General features: G+C 42.7%; 1 protein-coding gene across 5 annotated transcripts; it reads left to right on the top strand.

The window, feature by feature from the left end:
* Positions 1-19: 19 nt before the first annotated feature.
* On the top strand, positions 20-21,251 carry pcbp3 (poly(rC) binding protein 3). 5 transcript variants are annotated; one of them, XM_030343950.1, is made up of 13 exons: positions 20-132; positions 1,073-1,096; positions 1,210-1,242; positions 1,479-1,595; positions 2,520-2,540; positions 3,446-3,577; positions 4,985-5,113; positions 6,865-6,939; positions 8,359-8,400; positions 12,927-13,002; positions 13,807-13,859; positions 15,759-15,928; positions 17,582-21,251. In XM_030343950.1, exons 1-13 carry the CDS (start codon positions 58-60, stop codon positions 17,634-17,636), a joined length of 1,002 nt encoding a protein of 333 aa, XP_030199810.1. In that variant the 5' UTR covers positions 20-57; the 3' UTR covers positions 17,637-21,251. The 5 variants fall into 5 exon arrangements, with proteins under 5 accessions (XP_030199810.1, XP_030199808.1, XP_030199813.1 ...); XM_030343948.1 differs by having other exon boundaries at positions 12,924-13,002; XM_030343953.1 differs by lacking the exon at positions 2,520-2,540.
* The last annotated feature ends 1,318 nt before the right edge of the window (positions 21,252-22,569 follow it).

Raw genomic sequence — 22,569 nt, 5'->3', positions numbered from 1 at the left:
CTCCCTGCCCCTCCCGCCCCACTCCTCCAGCCCCCCCCCACCACCACGCCTCCCAGCATGGATCCGGCCAAGATCCAGTCCGAGGGGGGCCTCAACGTCACGCTCACCATCCGCCTCCTAATGCATGGGAAGGTAAGGCCGCATGGGGTGGGGTGGGGGGGGGGTGGGGGGGGTCGATCCGTGCTTTACCGCTCTGAACAGGAACCCACTGGGACCTCGCCGCCGCCTCTGTGCCGCCGCCTCTGTGCCGCCGCCTCGCGCCTCGCGCCTCGCGTTCACGGTTCTGCCTCATTGATTCAGAGCGTGCAGAGTACCACCTGACTGTTACAGGGTCTGCTCGGGACCTTTATGACGTGCAGAGGGGAACTCGGCATGAAAGACAAAGACTGTGGTCGTCGTTTTTTTATGTTTTGCGTAGAGGTTCGTGTGACCTATGGTCTCCGTGGACTTCGATGCAGAGCTCCCACGGTGTACCCGCAGTTCAACCTTTACGATTCAACCTTAAGCCACACGCCATGCTAAACAGGAACAAAGCATTCCCTTGTTACAGTGTTACATACTTGCATCAGTGTATAATGGATCTTCCGTCCGGGCGAAAAAGAAAATAATACAGTGTATCTGTGTGTGTGTGTGTGTGTGTGTGTGTGTGTGTGTGTGTGTGTGTGTGTGTGTGTGTGTGTGTGTGTGTGTGTGTGTGTGTGTGTGTGTGAGCAAGCGAGTGTGCGTTGCTGTGCGTGTGTGTGCACACACGCGTGCCAACGTATAAGCCAGATGCTATCAATTGTGACGCTTTGCTGTGCTGTGTGGGTCCGCTCCGCGCACGCTCTTAACGTGCGCGGACCTTTGCTCTATGCTAATAGAGCAAAGGTCAGGGGAGGATTCAGCGCGCCGGCAGCTGCGGCTCATCTCTACATTCATGGAGATAGACCGCACAGCCTCTTAACCTCTGCCTGTCTGTTTACCCACGCGCTAACATGGAAATGTATTGCAAATGTTCCACGTCTAAGAAATCTGAGGGAGTGAAAGAAAACAGCAATTATTCATAACTGTCCTTCTGGGTTTTTTCATGCAGGAAGTGGGCAGCATTATTGGAAAGGTGGAGTATTTCTTTTGGATTATCCAATTTCATCCAGAATAATACAAATGCGCTTGTTGAATAAGTGATGGAATTACATCATGTGCTTTTCTTTTCTGTCTTGGACTCTAAAGAAAGGAGAAACTGTGAAGAAGATGCGTGAGGAGGTGGGCTTCATTGTTCAAACCAGCATGGCCGTAACATGTTGTACAATATTCAGTCATTGATAGAAACACATTTAAAGTGTTATTTACAGACTGAAAGGTGTGTCTAAATATTGTATGAGTGCTCCCCAATGTAATTATAGAGAGAGAGACATCGCTACAGGGAGAACTTTGAAAGATGGTCAAATTCAGTCACTTTGTGTGATTTTCCGAATTTCTCCGGATTGTTTTGCTTTCAGAGCTCAGCAAGGATCAACATTTCTGAGGGCAACTGCCCAGAGCGGATAGTCACCATCACCGGACCGACCGACGCCATCTTCAAGGCCTTTGCCATGATCGCCTACAAATTTGAAGAGGTGCCAGAGGAAGTTTGTATTTATTTTTTTTTGCTTAAAATACAGATTATATATTGTGTGTGTACAGAATACAGTATTATGTACTTTGGCATACGACTTACACAAAAAACCTTGGTTTTGGTGGAGCCCAGCCCTTCAAATATTGTAATGAGTGCACTTTGTTTCCAAAGCACATAGTCTAGTGAAAGGGAAAGAGTTGTTACGGTGTTTGAATGTACCGATTTGAGTCATTTAGCAGGTTGTTATCCAAAGGGACTTGCAGTGAATCCAGATAAGTAGGTTGAGTTAGACATCTTACTCGACGACCCCTAAAGGTTATACTGGGCCGGTTGGGATTCAAACCCGGAACAATCCGACCTTTTAGTAACTTGGCAAAAAGTTTCATTTTCATATGGTGTCATAAATATTTGCCTGTTAAGCCCTTTGAGACTGTAATGGTGATTAAGGGCTATACAAATAAAATTGAATTGAATTGAATTGAATTTGGTATGCTTGTGCTCAGTTGAACAAGGACAAGTTATTTTTGAGGAGATATTTTTTTTTTTAACCAGATGTAGCGTAACTATTTCAATGTCTTGTCACCATGGTCACTGTTGAAAGTGTCCCCGCCGTGTTCTTCAATCCATCTTCGAGTCATCCTTGCACATGAGGCTCTGGGAACGTCTTTATGTTTCCAACAATTCTAGTTGTTTGCTCAGTTTCAATTTAACACATCATTGCTGTGAAAAAATATGTGTATAGTATGTATAGTAGTAGCATAACTTGCAGTAGTAAAACTTCTAAGAAGCAATCATAGTTCAAATGTATTTTTCTATGTAGTAGTAGTAGGAGTAGTAGTAGAAGGTGTGGTTGTGGTTGTAGCAGTAGTAGAATTGTTGCATCCTCACACGTAAAGTTGTGCATGTCCACCATCTTCCATTTCAGCAGACAGATGATTGGCAGAAGGTGAATTTTTAATATTTTCCTTCGAAATAAACTGCACACAAACATTGTGTGTAAAAAACATAACGCTAATCTAAATAATTTTAATCTAGATGCGCTGTTAAGCACCTTGAAATTGTCCAACAATGAAAGGTGCAATATACAATGTATAATTATTTTGAATACCCCCCGTCAACAATCGCTCCAACCCCCTCCCCCCCGGTCAACAACTTAGCGCAGGGGGGTCCATCAGTACCTATAGTATAGGGGCCCAGGATTTGGTGCAACGGCCCTGGTAATACATACAAGCTGCATAATGCACTTTAAATGTGAATTTCACAACCATAGTCACAACAGAAAATACCCACACAGGTGGCTATTAGGCAACATACTGACCAGGTTATTAAAACAGTATTCAGTTGGCAAAGTTACGACACCCAACAAAATATGTCTTCATCACTGCATATGTCTTGCCACGGATCAGACATGATCAAAGACTTGAAGGACGAAAAATAACAATGCAAGACAATGTCTATTTTGCCCAATTATATCCCAATGTCGAGAGTCTACCTGTAGGTATCGACCCACTCCTTAATGACATGTATCTAAAAATCCCTTTGGAAAAGACTCTCCTTTCTCATGTATCTTTACCAGTGTAGCTCCCAACTAATGGCAGCTCATCTGGAGGGGAGTGTATTTGGGTCACCTGGCAGCAGATAATACTAAATAGAATATTTGTTATATATTTAGTAAATAATAACTACAACATTATTATTATTATTAATATTATTTTTCTTTTATTGAAAATTGCTTTTATTTTGAATGCATTTTTCAAGCAAAAAATGCAGTTTATTGTGTGCAATTATATATTTATTTAACTTTATGTATTCAGAGGAAAAGGGCTTATATCTACTGTTTGTCCCTTCCAGGACATCATCAACTCGATGAGCAACAGCCCGGCCACGAGCAAGCCGCCGGTCACCCTGCGGCTGGTGGTGCCTGCCAGCCAGTGTGGATCCCTCATCGGGAAGGGAGGCTCCAAGATTAAGGAGATGAGAGAGGTGTGGGAGGAGACCGTTGTGATCATAACAACCCTCTTCTTCTGGCTTGTTGAATAAAATGTCTCGGTCTAAAGTAAAAGCCATTGCTATGCCTTTCCGAGGCTAGTTTATAATGAATTTACGTCAAATGAAGTTCAAATACTTTATTATTAAATCACATTACATGTATTTAGCTGACTTAGCTGTATTTAGCTGGGGGGGTATGGGACCATGTCCTGGAAGTAGGATTGACCTGAGACACTCACAGCACTTTAGGCTTAATCGTATTCAAACAGTCACCTGCAGCCAGCACAGCGTGCAGAGGAGCGGTGTAGTGTTTGAGAACGTGGGTGTGTCGAAGATGTGCTGGGCTGCTGCATTCTGGGTGAGCTGCAGAGGCTGGACGGCACAGGCAGACCAGCCAGAGGGGAGTCACAGTAGTCTAAGCGTAAGATGACAAGAGCCTGGTCCATAACCTGGGTGGCCTTGTGGGTGAGGAACGGACGTATCCCCCTCGATGTCGCACAGCATGAACCTGCAGGAGCGGGCTGTGGCGGTGATGGTGACAGCTAAGGACAGCCGGTCTCAGTAATGGTGTGAAGGTCGTGGATGGGAGTACCTACCCTGGTAGGAAGAGCGGCTCAGTCTGGTGCAGATTTGGTATCAGGTGGTGTGTCCCCATCCACTGATACCACAGCCCGACATACAGAGGTTCACGCTGCGGTGTTTGAGACTGTGAAGAAGATGGAATTAGTCGTTATAATTAGTCGAATAAAGGCAGTGAGGGAATGACAGAACTGACTTGGTGTACATAAGAGTACATTCGTTTATATTAGTGACACACAGATACTCAAAGGCACACTCTACCACACATACAAACACACACATCTGGTCAATGTGAAAAAAAGTAATGTGAAAGTTCCCAAAACCTTCATAACCACCTGACACCCACCGTCTTTTATACACAAACGCACAATCTGGCACCTCACACACAGACACATTCTCACACACACACCCACACACACACACACACACACAAACACACAGTAACACACACAGAAAAATACAAATGCACACCCACACACACACACACAAACACAGTAACACGCACATACACACACACTCACAGAAACACAGAAACACACATAGAAACACTCAAGCAGACACACACACGCACACAGACACACAGACACGCAAACACAGACACACATGATTTCAAGAAGGGATGTCCTGAGTGCTCAGAAATAAGCTGGGAGCGTTCTAAAATAGAAATGGTTTTATACAGTCAGGCATTCCGCGCATTCCACCCACTGTTAGCAGGATGGCTGAGGCCTTTCTAACAAATGACACTCAAATAATGCCTCTTAAATCGTGCTCTTTAATACACCTTACAAAACTCAACACACCCTACCCTCTCCTTGGCTGCAGTCGACGGGGGCCCAGGTGCAGGTGGCCGGGGACATGCTGCCCAGCTCCACCGAGCGCGCCGTTACCATCTCCGGCACGCCAGAGGCCATCATCCAGTGCGTCAAGCAGATCTGCGTGGTCATCCTGGAGGTAGGGCCGTGCTCTACTCTTGTCCATTATCTACATGCTGTCTGTCTGTACGTCCAGGTCATGTGTCTGGCTGCCAGTGAGACTAGACTAGTCTCTACCTTTAGAATATACACAAGCAGATTGAGTGGGTCTGGCTCTTTCTGTCGGTGTGGTTGGCGATATCTACATGTCTTCAGTTATTTACTGTATTTATTATAAGTTATTCATTTGGCTTTTGTACTGCGTCTTTAAGGTGATCATTGCTGGTTGGATGGATGTAATTATAGTTATAGCAGGTTCCTTGAATAGCACAGCTGTCAATTAGTGCACTAAATGCAGGCACTTGGACATGATTTCCGCTGCTTCTTTGATCATTATTCATAATTAAAACACGCTTTGGTTAAATACTCAAATCCGATTGGTCAATTATGGCAATTTACTGTTTGTTGCTTCTGAAAAGCAGGCCGCTGCTATGAATAACACACTGTTGCTATGCATACAGTCATTTAACTGAAGAATGAATCTGTAGAGAGAATGAATAAATAAAATATTATTATTTTTTATAGAACCAGGGAACCAAAAAAACTTTTTTTCTTTTTCTTCTTTCTTTTTTTTTCTTTAAAACTTGTTTATATACATTATATGATCTTGACCTTAGTAATATGCCATTTTGTCACTGTTAGTCAAATAAGACTGTATTTTAGAGAAAACAGGTTTTGAAACCATGACTTCCCTGAATAACACGTAAATGTTATACTCTTAATACTAGAACTCTCTGCCCAAAACAAGTTTTCTATATCTCAGTGTTTGAATTCCGGCTGAAACAACACTATATATATATATATATATATATATATATATATATATATATATATATATATATATATATATATATATATATATATATATATATATATATATATATATATACAGAGATATTCCTGAAACGCATCAAAGGAAAATGGAGGGGGAAAGATTGTTTTCGCCTTGTTACTTGGTTGCTATTTATGGGGCGCTCCAGTGTCTCCGCTCGGACGTCCCTTAGACAGAGCATGGCCACTTCCAAAACCTGTCTCTCGCCGCACAGCATCCGAAATGCCCTATGCATGGTTATGCAACCTAATCCCACCATTAGATGGTCAAGGCTGACCGGGACCTCTCGGCAGCAGACCGATTCAATGGCAGGGTCCATGCTCCGGCAGCACCCACACGCACAACAGTCACACCCACACGATCCGAAGGTGGAGCTGGATGGCACCGGGTGCCAGCTCCATCGGGTGGCAGTCGGACCCTACAGGCATGTCCCTCACAGGCTCAAACGCGTAACCAGCCATATTAAAATCACTATTTTTCGCCGTGGAGTGTAGAAGATGTTCGCGTGTCTGCAGCAACAACCTTGTCCTACCATGCCAGGGACGTCATCGGCGCTCTAATACTAAAAGACGCATTTTCTTTTGTTGCTAAAAAAAGCTATCGATAGATTATTTTAAATAATTGTTTTTCACCTTTAAGCATCTTGTATTAGCAGGCGAACGTTGGCCCATTGAATCATTTAACATCTTAATTTTTAATGTAATTGACAGGGATCTCTTGGCTGTGTGAGGCATACTAAAACATATTAAAAATAATCGACAAGCATTGCCTTTGTCATTGTATTGTGTTTTTCTTAACACATCCTTCACTTTGTGAGTCTTACCTGAAGACAAGCTTAGGAAGCTCTTTTGTCATTGCCATTGCTATGTTCTAATCGCTCTGCTCCATTATTCCCACAGTCCCCCCCGAAGGGCGCCACCATACCGTACCGCCCAAAGCCCGCCTCCACCCCGGTCATATTCTCCGGTGGCCAGGTAAGGGCACAGGCCCCAGCAGCCCCCACAGCCCCCTACATGAGCCTGGTGCTGAAGCATCAGCCCCTACATGAACCTGGTGCCCTTCCACTTCCACTTTGAACCTATGCAACCCAGAGAGACCATTGGGACTTGATTGGTTTAGGTTTAGTTTCTATTGGTCAATGTTCGAGACAGTTCCCTATTTGATTAAGATTAAGGATGGATAACAGTAGACATAAAGTTTGAAATAGTAACATATAGGGGTAGAGGCTGTTTAGTTTACGGATAAGTTTAGTGATTTTCACAACACTCTTCCCTCTTTTATTCGAAAATATGCGATCCTGATGGTTCCTCTTTAACTTCCAACTCAAGAGTTAGGCCCTTACCTGCAAAAAATAATTTGCTCTTCAGCAGATATAACCACATACTCTGCTATTTCAATTGAGTTTAACATTGAGCTCCGATCCCTTTCTCTCTCTCTCTCCCCCTCCCGCCCTCTACCTCCATCCCTCTCCTTCTCTCTCTCTAACCCTCTCCCTCCCTCCCTCTCCTTCTCTCTCTCTCTCACTCTCCCTCCCTCCCTCTCCTTCTCTCTCTCTCTCCCTCTACCTCCCTCCCTCTCCTTCTCTCTCTCACTCCCACTCTCTCCCTCTCCTTCTCTCTCTCTCTCTCTCTCTCTCTCTCTCTCCCTCCCTCCATCTCCTTCTCTCTCTCTCCCACTCGTTCTCTCTCTCTTCCTTTCCTCTCTCTCTATTCCTCCCTCTCCCTCTCCTTTTCTTTCCCTCTCCCACTCTCTGTCCCCCCCCCCCTACTTCTCTCTCTCTCTCTCTCTCTCTCTCTCTCTCTCTCTCTCTCTCTCTCTCTCTCTCTCTCTCTCTCTCTCTTCTCCCTCTCTTTTGAGAAGCAGTGAAGTGCATTAAAGAGGGGAGGAGGGGGGGCGAGGAATGGAAAAGAAAGTAAGCATAAAAGGAGCAGCCGTTGACGATTCTATTAGTACCCTCAAATAAGCATATTTACACGCTTCCTGTGACGCATAAACAAGTTATTCAACCAGGTAGAGGTGTCCTCCTTATAAATAATTTACTGAATTTACCACTGCGTTCCCGCCACTATTTTCGGTGACTGCATTTGCCCTAAAGTTTCCCGATTTCAACTTTTCATTATGACGAGTCAACGTTCCTTACTAACCTCGAGGACACCACACATCCAAAAGTTTTCTTTAGTTTGTCCTCACTGAAGGAGCACATAATGGCACATTACTCAAATATTTAAATGTTTGGATGAATGGGATTACAACAATGTATCACTTATTATTATGCTCATGGTGATTTTATAATGGAATCTCTTCCTCTCTCACATATTGCATCTTTAGGCCTATGTTTTGTCCAAATCCCTTTTATTAATGTTTTTCTTCATTTGTTTGTTTTTCCCTTCCAGGCCTACACAATTCAGGGACAATATGCCATACCGCATCCAGATGTGAGTTCCTGTCCCATCACTGATCATTATTCATAATCCTTCGGAATCCTCATTTACCTTGATTCCATCGAGGACAAATTCTACTTCATTTGTCCACGTCTGGAGAGTATCTAGGTGCGGCTCCGTTGTCACGCCCTTAATTCAGAGTTAGGCCCGGTGATTGATGCCATTTATGGCGGCAGCTGACACGGCAATTACTCAAGTGAGGGTTTGACATCCACCAGCTCCATCTGCACCACCTTCTCTTCCTCCGCTATCTCCAACACCTCCTCTTCCTCAACCTCTACCCCTCCTCCTCTACCTCCACCGGCTCCCTGCCGGCTGTATGGAGCCTCCATCTCTCTTTCTCGTGTGCGCATTCCTCTGAGAGATGACAGTGAGCTGCGAGGAACATCACCCCAAACATGCTTAATGTGGAGTTCAGGAAATGTGGCGTGAAGGTCAACTTGGCTGGTTGTTTTATTTTTGGTGTGTGTTTGAGGAAAAACAGAATAGTGTTGAAGGTATTCCCGTATTCCCTCCTTGTGGTCAAATCGGGAAGGCGATGAAGGGGATATCTCCCTTTCATGCAGTCTTCCATGAGGTTTGTCGGTTTTTGTACCCTAAGCTCAGGTTGGATAGACATTTCATGAATTTGAACGGGTCGATATTTAATGAAACACACCAAAAGGAAAAAACTAAGATGACTAAGATGAACGAATATAAAAAAATGATAACAGGATGTGATTCAAGATCCATCCATCCCTGGGGAATATAATGATGACCACGGCCGCCTCACTTTCCCCAACCCTCTCTCTCTCTTTTTTCTTTATTTTGTGTCCCACTTGTCCTTCACCACAATGTGTTCCCAGACCTCCTTTTCTTCCTCATTCTCTCCTACTGGTCCGGGTTTTGAGTTCTGTATTTTCCGATGGCTGTTCGGGTTTTTCAGTTGGTTGTGGGGGTTTTCCGGTTGGTTCTGGGCCCTTGAATTCTGGGGTTTTAGCGTTCTTTGATATTTATATTGAGTTTTATGTTTTTATTCTTCAGTTTTCAGTAGATTCTGGGTGTTACAGTTGGTTTGGGGGGGGGGGGGGGGGGGGGTCAGCTGGTTATTGGCTTTATCAGCTTGTTGTTCAGCTGGTTTGGGTCTTTTTCAGTTGGTTTTGGTATGAATCGGTGTGGTCATCTTACAAAGCTTGGCAGCAAATTAAATTCAACAGCTACAAGGACAATCACCTGTCATTCACAAACAACTCTTGGACAGATATTGATGAGGGCACTCTAATCATCAGCCATTATTTTGCTTTGTTTTTGTTCAGTGTGGTTGTGATTTTAAACATTCAAGGCAGTCGGTTGAACTTAGCAGTTTACTCTACTATCTATGTTGATTCTACATCTGCTCAGAAACACATTGGCGATGCCAGACCTTGTTTAGTGGTCATGAACATCATCAACGTGTGGGAAATAGCAATTCTTGTGGCATGGTTTTGAATTCTGGGTTTTTTCGATGTCTGTCTGTATTTTTCAGTTGGTTGTGGGGTTGTCCGGATGATTCTTGCTCTTGAATTCTGGGTTTTTAGCTTATTTTGGTCTTTATTTGGAGAGTTAGTCTTGTTCTTGGTTCTCTGGGTTTCCTGTAGGACCTGGGTTTTGACATGACCTTGGTGGTCTTTAGCAGGACGTTTGGGAGGATTGGGGCTGTTTCTGATCCTGAAGTGATATAGGTACTGCATCTGGGGATGGACCAAGGGCATAGACCATGGATGATCTACAACTGAAGCAATGTCAATTATTTATTCAGAAAAAGGTGTGGTTACAGTTACACACTTACTGACAGAGGTGCTGCAAGAGGAGTTTTTCCGATTTAACAGGTTGCACCCTATCAGTGAACTGTTGAGGTTTGCAGTGACACAGCCATAACCAGACCCGGAACCCATTCGAACACCAGACAGAATATTATAAACATCCAGGTTATTAATAAGGGCCTTTTTTTCAAATATTTTGATAAAAAAGGCAGCACATAGTTGGGTCTTTAATAGTTACAATCAGCCTGATCAGCACCCTTCTAAAATGGACACACAACAGCTGCTTTTCAAGCAGTACGGAGCAAGGGTTAAAAACCTTCAGACAGCTTGCGTAGCCCTATTTCCGATTTTCTCTAAATGCCAGCCAGTCTTCAGGGGATCTGCAAAGCCAAAAAAGCTGCCTTGTACAAGGCAGCTTCTATTTGACGAAGGAGCAATACAAGCTCATGGTCAAAGCAGGGACTGAGTTCAATTTATATTCCTATTTTCTTGACAGTGGCATGCCTTTTGGCATTGGCACTAAACAGGTCACCAAACATATTCCATGCATCATTTACAGAGGGGCTCAGGCTGACACTAAATCATTCCACGTGCCAGGTCATATGTGAAGGCATGGACCATTGATAAACCATTGTCACCATTGAGCATTACTGTTTTTCAGGATTAATTTGCTATTAATCAGGAAAGGCTGTTTGTTTGAACATAGGCAATAAAACATTGGTTGGTAATATCCTTGAAAAACACAACATTATTGTTGAATTGAGAAGATAGTATGTATCAATGTGGTATTTTCAGGGTTTTGAAGGGATATGATTTGCTGGAGATTTAAGGAGTCAAATTGCTGTAGTACATTGTCAGGTGGCTTCAGCATATCCCAGTTAAAGTCCCTTAAGAGGGAAAGCTCTGATCTGGTAATGGGGCCCAAGGCACTGCTTAAGGCTGCTAGGGTACTTGCCAGAGCTGCTGGGAGGCGATAACAACCAGCAGATGACAATGGGTGGCATCCCTTTAAAGTTGTCATTATAGATAGCAACCCAGGAATGATTCATGAACACATACATTAAATTGTTCTATTATATATACTTAATTTATAGTCAACACACCTCTTGAACTGAGCTTTTTTGCCCAGGTTTTTTCCAAGCACAGAAACATAATATAATTTGTAACATTTCCATACTGGGGAGAGCAACATTTGCAGCATGTTAAGGGTGGACATTTACATTCCCTGAAATAATTAGCAGAAGGGCAATACGTGCATTGGAATCAATAGATGCCATACAGGCGTTATTGAACAACAGATGGTATCAAAATTAATTAAAAAACAAAATTCCACCAACCATATGCCTAAGCTGATTACAACTTTATAAAGAGTTTTTACAGTCTCAGATGGTAACACAATCTATTTGAATGATAGCCTTTTAACAGCCAACTGCCCAGCTGATTAAAACTTTATAGAGTAGAATCAATTAAATTGTTTAGTTTAGTCAAGTGTTCTGAAATTGAAGCCTGGCAGAGCCCCTTGCTCTTCCTGGGGATAGAGACCTAGAACGTCCCAGGTGGAGAAGGCCCACCAGGCTTTATCTGGTTCAGCAGTTACCATAGCGGTCCAGGGTAGCTCTTTTACTGGGGCTATTTAACACCATTAAGGTTCCCGCTGAGTGGGTTCAGTTTCCGCGGGCTGTTCCTAAACTGAGTGAGATCCGGTACCATATTCGACCGAGAGATTTGATATTGGAATTTCCTGATCATACGGTTGTCATCTTGCTAGAGCTTATGACAGTGTAGGATCGTCGCAGCTTTCTCCTTGTTGTGGCCTGCTAGCTCCATCGGCACTATCTTCACCGACCATACCATGCTTACGCTTCCACACCATGACTTATTTGTGTAGACGTAGTGGCACTAGATAAGAGCAGGGGTTTAGCACCCTCAGTGACTTCCTGTCCAGACGCCTTGTTCTACTGGACAGAACCTTAATTCTGGCATTCGGCTTACCCAATATCCTCCCAGCAATGTGTTCTGCCTACAGGTTACAATGAAGGGTACTTCTCAGGTTTTTGTTTCTGCAACTTTTACATCGTTCCCTAAAAGCACATTGATTTTGAACTGACTCCTCAGTTTATATTTAGATCCTTACATAATTCCGTCAGTTTTACCTAGATGTAAGGATAATTTGATTACCGTCAACCAATAATTATATTGGTTGGCTCCACCCCATTCTTGGCGACATTGGATCCCAAAAGAGTTGAGTCATCAGCTTACAGATATAGATCAGGAGAAATTTGGTTTGCAGAGTCTCTAAGAAACTTTGCTGGAATGTTGTCAGCCCTATTGCTTAACAGTGATGCTGTGCTAGCATCCCCATTCTCTTTTCTCTTTTTTTGAGGCAGAAAGACTTTGGAAGAACTCCAAGCCCAGCATTATGCGCCATCCCATACACTCTAAAACTGGCGGGCAATTCTCAGACTAATTTACTAGCTACTGTCGTAAAGAATGTGTAAGATCGATTGGGGACAGCAGTTTTGTCAAACAAGGTCTCCCCATTAATGCAAGCCTATTCCAGTTGCTTCTGGGGTTTTTCATTTGGATCCGTCTTTCTTTTTGTTGATTCCGGGGTTCTGGTTCTGGGGTTATCAGTTGGTCCTATTAGATTTTCAGCTCTTTCTGGGTGCAATCATAGTCGTTGTCGTTTTTTGACAATAACCTCTCAGCTCTGCTGTTCCTTCCTGACCCCCTCAGCAGCTGACCAAGCTCCACCAGCTGGCTATGCAGCAAACGCCCTTTACTCCCCTCGGACAGACCACCCCTGCTTTCCCTGGTACGTACCCACAATCCTTTTCCCTCCTCCGGTCACAACCTCCTCCTCCTCCCCCCTCCTCCTCCTTCTCCTTCCCTTCTCTCCCTTCTAGAAACCTTTCCTCATGTTCCACTTCGATTTTATTTCTTTAGGCACAGCAGGAAATTTCCCGTGGTGGTTGCTATCCTTGAAAAAGACACCTTTACTTTTCTTCTTTTGTGAGATCCTTTTTCCTTCTCTGTCATACTTCATGGCTGTCTGAGGCAAAAAAAGGCTTGTGTGATTTTTGACTTCCAAGCAGGGTAATCACGATGGTAGTACCCGGTACTCTTCCAGAGACAGGGATTGTATTTATTTTCTTTTACAGGGGACGTCATCTTTAAGGTTGAGCTGGATTGAAAAATCAAACCAAAACGTACCAATCTTCTTTGGGCCTGGGTAGAAACAAGGAGATTGTCAGAAAGACCTTGGGAAATCACACACTTCATACAATTTGCAACATGTCCGCTAGTTCCTGTTACATCGTTAGAAGGTGTTATGAAAGTAAGCCTAAAGGAAAAACGGTTTTGCCTGGTGACTTTATATTTTGTAATCAAATAGTTTCCACTTCTGTATATAATTATTTTGAGATATTAGTAGTAACTACCAGTGGTAGTAAACATGTCATTATTATTGCATTAACATTTTAAAACCATGTTATATCATTCAGAAATTAATCCTTATTTATTGTACAATGATGGTTTTGAATAACAGGGTTTGTTCAACTTTGACCTCTCAAAGCTGAGCTCTGCCTGCAACCCCAAGATGCTTTACTTCCTGTTCCAGGTCTGGACGCCAGCCCACCCGCCAGCACCCATGAGCTCACCATCCCCAATGATGTGAGCGCTCACAAACACATTCTCTCTCTCTCTCTCCCTCTCCCTCTCCCTCTCCCTCTCCCTCTCTCTCTCTCTCTCTCTCTCTCTCCCACACACACACACACCATGCACAAACTGTAGTCTAGTCAACTTGTTTGTAATCACAGTTACAATCTCAAAGGGCTCAATATTTATTTATATTTACCTAGCCCCCCTCCCAAGAAGAAAAACTATTTATTAAGATGGAATAAATGTTGAGATGGAACGCAAAGTGGGGGATCCCTCCTTCCAGGGATTGTTAGGAGTGTAATGGGTGTCATAATCAATGGTGATTGGGTGCTAAATTAATTATGATTGATTAAATGGTTAGGGTCAGGGTCAGCTTCCCTGATGACAGGGGTCTTCCACAGATACGTTGTACAGACAGGGCACTGCATAAGATGACGTTTTTTTTTACCTGCTGATATTTGAATACGCTTTTGGGATTTAGAGAAGGCAAGCTCCCAAAGGCAAGTTACTGGAGCGGACGAGAAGGTCAATAATAAGAATAATAAGGTGCTTCAGGTAGAATGGTGCTAATCCGTCCTGGGTTTTATAGGTAAGTAGTTGCAACTTTAACACTGTGTGTAGCAGTGTTCTGCACAAGTTGAAGGCTTTTCGCAGTGGAATAATCTACACCAGAGACAAGTGCATTCCAGTAATCTAGTCTAGACAATATAAATGCATGGATTAGTGTGTCTGCATCCGATATGATTTGTTCAGGTGTAAGCAATGTCTCTAAGATGAAAGAAGGCAGCTCTGGTAATAATTATTTACATGATGATCAAAAGAAAAGCATAGGGGTGGCGCAAGACACCGAGATTTTTGGCACTCGAACTTTGGATGATGGCATTGTGTTTGTTGGATGTTTTCGTATTGTGTTTGTTGTTGCTTACCACTGATGATTATCAGCTCTGCTTTCCCTGTCTTAAGCAAGTAGTTTTACTTGCAGTCAGGCAAGATTCAATCTTCTAGATCAGGGGTCACCAACCTTTTTGAACCTGAGAGCAACTTCATTGGCACCCAGTTTGATACACTCATCTGTAATGACAAATTTGCCCGGTTTGCCTTTAGTTATATATTATTATTAATGATTAATGATACTCATCTACGTGAAGACTGTTCTAGATATATTATGTGTAGCCAATTTTTATCTTTTTAATGATTGCAGTCTTTTACATTTATGAGACATTTCATGACTTTCATACCTTTTTATTTGAACATTTATGTTTCGTGGCCCAATATTGCGATCAGGTGACCCCAAGTAAACACTGCATTTTGTCAATGCTTTATGTGAATTGTAATGAGTTGTATTTTCTGTTGGGATGTTCTCTTTGCTCTGGTCAGTTTTTTTTGCAATCCATGGTGTCCAGCAATGCAACAACTAACTTTTGTAGCTATTCATTGTATGCATGGACTGTTCCCAGTCTCCCTTGTCCTGTCGGTCACTTGGATAAAAGTGTCTGTTTAATTACTTAATCTAAATGTAAATAGCAAAAGTTTACACTGTTTTAGTGAAATTAACAAATCTATGAATCTCGGAGGGATTAACCTTGGCCTTTACTGGTTTATAAAGACTAAGGGCAGTGTGATGTTTCCATGAAGTATTCAATAGAGTTATTGCCGAAAATATATATTTATTTTTATTGTGCCTCAGTCAACCTTAATCCACTGAACAATAGGCCATAATAGACCTACATAATTGCACAATTCTGAATCATTGAATCCCCCTCCTACATCAATCCACTTCTCATCTATATTCCCTCCAGACCACTCAGCCCAGACAGGTCCTTTAAGCCGAACATTGAGTGTCTGGTTCTTTGCATTCAGCTGTCCTCGCCGCTCTGTGAAATGCATTTCCGGTATCTTTCTGTATTCCAGCTCATAGGCTGCATCATCGGTCGGCAGGGCACCAAAATAAACGAGATTCGCCAGATGTCTGGCGCGCAGATCAAGATCGCCAACGCCATGGAGGGCTCCTCGGAGCGGCAGATCACCATCACAGGGACCCCCGCCAACATCAGCCTCGCCCAGTACCTCATCAACGCCAGGTAGCCCACCGCAACCGCGACCACCAGGCACAACACTATTAGAGCTGAAGACCGAACAGGAAGGAACCCCAAAGCCCTGGAATATAATGGTCTGAATGACAGGGGGGAGGGGGGATAGAGGGAGAGAAACCTATCAGCCTATTAGTATCCGTCCTCCACAAACAACACACACACACGGCCAACACCGCCCTAGCCTATTTTACTACATTGATGCTATTTAAAGCAACATTGACGTCAGAGTCAAGGGTGATTCACCCTTGGTAATGATGTCGCCGTCGATGACGTGTGTATTCGTCGTCCGTCACAAATGTTTCAAGTCTCTTCTGTATTTGTTGTGGATATTTGTAGCGAAGGAATATAATTTGGGTTGAGGAAAGCAGAATGCCCGCCTCTATAACTGTTAAACAGAACTTTGGTTTAGCAGGTGGATGCTGAAATCAAAGTCAAAGGCAAAGTCAAAGTCAACTTTATGGTCAATTTCAAAATATGTGCCAGACATACAGAGGAATCTAAATTGCGTTTATCTCCGACCAACGGTGCCCCTTATTTGTCAGCGGGTGCCAGAAATGATGGATAAATTAGTCAACCGGTTGATACAGTCCACCGGGAAGACTTGTAGGTTGATCTATCTACAATACATTTGGATGGACACCCCCATTTGGGATCTCACTATAGGATTACTCTCACAAATTTGACTTTAGATACATAATCTAAAGTCTGATCAAAGCCAAATCTTGCTGAACGGGGCGTTTCTCTGACAACTTTAATACATCTTATCCTGTTGCTGGAGGCGGGTATCACTAAGCTCATAATTGGCTATTCAAAGCAAACAAAAACTCGGCCAGCCCTAGTAAACAGTAAACAAAAAATGTAGACGAACTTTGTAGACTTCAGAAATACTTGACAAACATCCCCTTCTGCAAGCTTCATCCACTCGCACAAATTAGTTAGAAATCTGTTAACAAGTAAGGGTGAACAAAGCCCAACTTCAGTGTAATTCAGGTCTCCCCCAGAAGTTCTTCAATATCAAAATCATTTAACTTCAAGTCTTTTTTAACATTCGTAAGCAATACACCGATTTATGACGGTATTACGTGGTCAAATTATTAGGCGTATTATTCATGTCTTTGAAAACATCTTGCTATTTTGGAATCAGTAAACCAGTGTGAAGTGAACAGAAATGAAAATTAAAATTCACATGGATGCAGCAGAGGCTTTGAGGAATAGAAATGTTACCTTTGGCCATGTTGGTTCCATAGGGCCCAGAACACCCCAGGCACCTGCAGGCCTCTGCCTTTTCCTTAGAGATAAGGGAAGCTGGCTGTGTGCAGTGCAGGACCCTCAGAAGCCTGGACTCCTGGCTTCTTCTGCCTTTATGTATTATCTCTGAACGCTGGAACCTATAAATGCTATTATCAGCAAAGACACCAGAATTGTCTCCACCGCAGCGAAAACCGCAGCCCTTTTGGGCTCCGCAGGTCTTCCAAACCTCAAAGCCAGCAATTGTTTTGCCTGGAGAATATTCATGCCTTTTTTACCTTTTTTCTTTTTGAATGTTTTGAATCTGTTTCTTGTTGTTAACTTATTGAAGGCAGTTTTCCGAAACCCAGAGGAGCACTAATGTCTGTTTCCCCCAAATAATCCCTACCGCAGGTTCAGGGATGTGGCGGCCATGTGGAACGACCCTTCTTCAATGGCCACGTCTTGAAGTCTCCTCACATCATCTTCTGGTGTCCCCACACATCCCCCCCACCCACATCTACTTCTGGTGCCCTCACGCATCCCTAACATGAACCCTAACACTCCACCCTCTCAGCTCCACAACTAAAGGAGAACCAAACCCCAAGACCACGTCTACATTGTTTTGCATTAGAAGACTCTCTCTCTCTAGGTTAAACACATGCTATTGCATGTATAACCTCTTATTGGCTGATAGTTACCCTCCTAATGAAGCGTTGATGCGACACGCCTGTCCTCTGCTGATTGAAACTGACCTGAAGGGGGGTTTACAGGGAGCTGGCAGCCCTGCCCCAGAATGAAACTAACCAGAGAGCACTTTTTAAAGGGGGCTATCCATTTTTCCTTGTCCCCTTTCAGATGTGTGGTTCTCTCCTGTGGAACCTCCCGTAGCCTTGCGTTGTTTTTGTTGCTTTTTCGGAGCACCTGAAGACGAGCCTCTTTTGCATTAGCCAGAAGTAAGCCAATGCAGACCCCCCCGACCCTCCCCTGTCCTTCTCCATAACAAGCAGCCCCAGCCTGCCCTCCCCCTTTTGAGTTCTTATATCAAGTGTATTACATTACATTCAAGTGTTCTGTCGCATGCCCAATCCAAAGGATATTGTTGTGTTTATTTATTTTCCTTATGCTTGGTTACATTGCCTTGCCTTTTTAAAAAGTGTGTCCAAGTCTTAATATAAACCCATAAGAGGTATTAAACAAATGTATGAGTGATGTGAGGCATCTATCCGAGGGGGGGAGGATTGTGTTGATATGACGTGAAACAGCGTATTTCGTCACCATGCACCTTTCTAGGTCAGTGGTTATCACATCGGGCAGTCGGCCCCCTCTGAGATTCAAAACGTATTATTGCAAAGTAATGGGGGGGGCGGGGGAAGAAGCACCAGCCCACATTTATGCAACATTGTCAACTCAACTGGGTGTACCCTTTCAGTGCACCCAGTTGAGTTCATCCTCTTCGTAAATTCCTGCTTGTGTTTTTATAGTGAGGGTTGAGCCTTGATCACTGAGCGAGTGTTCATGGCCTTTTTTTGTTTTTAAAAAGGACCCTTTACATTTTTTGCCTCTCTAGTACCGTCAGTCCTTGATAATTCACGCACGCTTCAGAACTTTTGTTTGGTTTAATTTAAAATGCGATTTTATTATTATCATCATGATTTTCATGTCCACTTTAGAATCCTTATTTTGTACTGCAGAGACTGGAGCAACGTTAGTTTGACATTATTCAAAACCCTTAAAGGATTAGATATTCAAAGATTTGCCCAGAAGACCTTAATGGACTAATTTCACATAACCTTTATTATAAATGTCAAAATTGTAATAGGGCACTGATAACCCACCTCCTCTGTAAATTATTCCATGCATTATATACGTTGATTATTATATTATTATTATCCATTTTCAATATCAATGCTATGTTATTCTGACATAGTGGTAAATAAAACAATTGAAACAGCAATGATCAACAAACGACCTGTATGACTGCAAATCAATGGCAGGAAGTAGCGGGAATCTTGTGACGTAAACTAACTGGCTGTTGGAATGTGTCTAGAATACGATCGGCTCCATTAAAGCATCAATAACACAGCATCAATAATCATTGCCATCTCTTTGGAGCGGTAGGCGGCTCTGTAGCAACAGCCGTCATAGGGCCTGCTGTCGTCGCTCTTATCATACATCCAAGGGTTGTTACATCAACCGTCACGTCAATGCGGCTGTTGCTAGGCCGCGCCACAGAGGTCTACTGCCACACACACTATGGGGTCTGCCCCGTGGTCCTGTGTGACTCACCGGCCGGGCTGTTACGGCCGCTTCACACATCATCTATCAACGTGTTCGGGGAGAGGAAAAAAAAACATCAGGGTCAGGTTACTTAACCTAGTAAATGCAGGCCATCCAACACCCAGGTTTCATTTTGAATAGCAGAGGTCAATCTTTGCTATATATCTATCCCGATGTTTCCCGCCTATGTGAGCGCATATATGCCGATGTTATTTACCCAATGAAGCTGTTCTCACTCAGGAGGAATACCTGCAAATTACATTAGAAAAGATTTTGAAACCAACCGCTTCAAGGTGCCACTTTCCAGCCATAGCTTTGTTGAGTTGCAAATGAGCAGGCATGTGAGAATAGGGACCCTAGTCAAAAGACTTGCCGTATCACTTTCTTTCATCGCGCCATATGGCCTTGTTGACTTGAGCGTAATTTATGTTTGAACATGCTTATTTATGTTTTTGGTTGTGCAGTGCTAGACTTATTTCTTCTTATAGTTCCCCACCATTTATTTTTTCTTTGGATTCTTCAAGTTGATCACTCAAAATCCAAACACAGTCTGAAGACATTGTACAGTGAACCTTTTCCATTTAACCTGAACATTATTGTTTTTTGTGTCGGCCTATTAATTTACTAGTTTATTTATTGATCTAAGAAGAGAAGGAACACTAAAATATTTAATTGAATCACACAAGGCTGCTTGAACGACCCAGACACAACTACCTGCATCCTCGCTCTACCTTGTTGTCTTCTCCTTGACCCGTCGTGCATATTGTCTCTCAAACCTAGCCCTCAAAAGGAGACTGTAACTAAAGGCACGGTGATGTGTGACTGCTGACATATGTGTGTCCCTGTATGGTTACCAAAACCTACCTTTTGTTCACACACATTTGCTTTGCTGTTAGTTGTTATGTTTGGAGTCCAGAGGTTGAGGGGGGCTTATGCTCAGGGACTTGAGTAGGGTACAAGTAGCGAACAGGTCGAGGATGGAGGTTACTCGATCAAGTTGTAGACAGTACCTGTTTTAAAGATCTGTGTAATACCCTCAACCATTCAATATCAATCGTGTATTAATCGTTAGGTTCCGTTCATTTCTAAGGATAACTTTTGTATAAAAACGTTGATTGAAAATTGTATAAATCACTAGTCTATAGGCTACATTGCCTGTGAAACTTAAGCCATACTATAAAGGCATGTTGAATTCAAGTGATTGAAAGAATAAAAAAAGCTACATTAATCATCGCAATAGGGATGTATAATATCAACACAACTAAATATAATTCATATTTCAGTGGTCTGTTTTCTATTAACAATTTATTTTGCCCATTGTATTCAACTATGTACGTATAAGGTGTCAAAGTGGCAGCCACATTTTGTACCAAACTATAGGAAATATGTAGACATGATGTCGCTAGTATGCCTGGCTTGTATTCACTTCTGTCCGATCAATTCTGTTATTGTTGTTTTGTTTTGAAATCATGGCGTCACTTGTGCTCAAAATCATACAACATGCACAGTCATAGGAATCCATAAAGACTGTGCTTGAGCATGACAAAGCAGCGAGTAGCTTTACCGATATACTAACACATTTGTGTTTGCCTTTATGTTAATTTGTTTGTTTTGTGCTTGAGCAGCAAAACTGATGATTATTTTTGAGCTCATGTACAGTGAAGCAAGCGATTTGACCAAATGAGTCCAAACGGGTTGAATTTGATCATATGCTGCGTACAGTTGTGTATTAGATTTGAAATTTGAAGTTGACTTTGAAATGTTTTGTAAACAGAAGAGAATAATAAAGTTCCGTTCCCTTCAATTTGGTGTCCTATTTTCTGAACAGCCAACCCTTTCGTGCCTTTAATATACAATCCCCAACATGTCGAACTTCTACTCCTACCGTTGTAAAACCTTTATAAGATATGTAATTTAACATTTGAAAAAAAATAATAATTAGCATTGCAAACTTACATACATGCCATACATATGTTAATTGCTCATTCTACAGTTCAAATCTTACACAGGATACCTTAAGAAGGCATATCTGTTGCTGCAAGTAGAGGGCACTTTACAGATTCCCCCATATATTACAGTCAGCGATCCATCCATCTTCCCTTGTATTGTTTACTGCTGGGGAGTTTCATCGCAGCAGTCCGTCCAACAGTCATTGATCCATCCATCTACGCTTGTTTACTGCTGTGGAGTTTCACTGCAGTACTTTAAACTGTCATGATCTTCCCCCAGACGGCTCAGAAAGACTTCAGACGAGGAACTCCTGAAACCAGCAGAAAGCTTACAGCTCAAATAACGCTGGGCATTTAGTCTGTCACTATACCCTCCTGAGAATCTTGGGGTGACCGGGATGTTTGCTCAAAATATGTGTCAATGAAAAGCCACCCACATAACCCAGAAAGCCCAGCAAGGATAATTAGTGGGGATCTATCTTGTAAATTATGCTTACTATAATATCGAGTGTTTAATTTCCGCTTTAACTTCTGTGTATCATACAATACTCAAGTTCAATAAATTAACATGGGAGCCAATGTGGAGTGTTTTTATTGGTTTGAATAGAAAGGAGGTGTTTTCACTGCGATCCTTGCTTTCCTTCAAAGATCTGCAAATGACCACTCTCGTCTTAGATTCCATCAGATATCCACATGTGCCGTTGTCTTGCTAAGAAGATAATGACCCATTAAGTGTTTTGGACAGTATCTGTTATCCAATCTTCATTAAGCTGAAATATTGTCATTCACAGTGATTCTGCAATTTGACCATGACATTGATGCACAATACACAGATAATTAATAAACAAATGCCCTACACCAAAGGTCAAGTAAAGTCATTGATATTAACTTTCTGAAATGTTGGATTCAGTCATTCATTGCAGCCTACTGAAATTGGAAATGTTCAAGATATTCATGTGAATAAAGGTCTTTTAACGCAATGGTGAGTGAGCCTATGGCCCAACGATGAAAGCTCATGCCTTTGCTGCAGTATAAATGTAACTGGGTGTCGGGTGCCCAACTGTTTGTATCCCTGGGAGAAAATTGCCACTTATCCCCAAGGTGGTCGCCAAAGAGAACCAAACGGTAAAGATGGCATATCATATAGAATCCTCTTTGCATACCTTGTCAAGG

Source organism: Gadus morhua, chromosome 20 (genome assembly GCF_902167405.1).
Source record: "Gadus morhua chromosome 20, gadMor3.0, whole genome shotgun sequence".
NCBI lineage: Eukaryota > Metazoa > Chordata > Actinopteri > Gadiformes > Gadidae > Gadus > Gadus morhua.
Note: the sequence above shows the minus strand (reverse complement) of the source record. Positions and strands in the feature narration are given on the sequence as shown.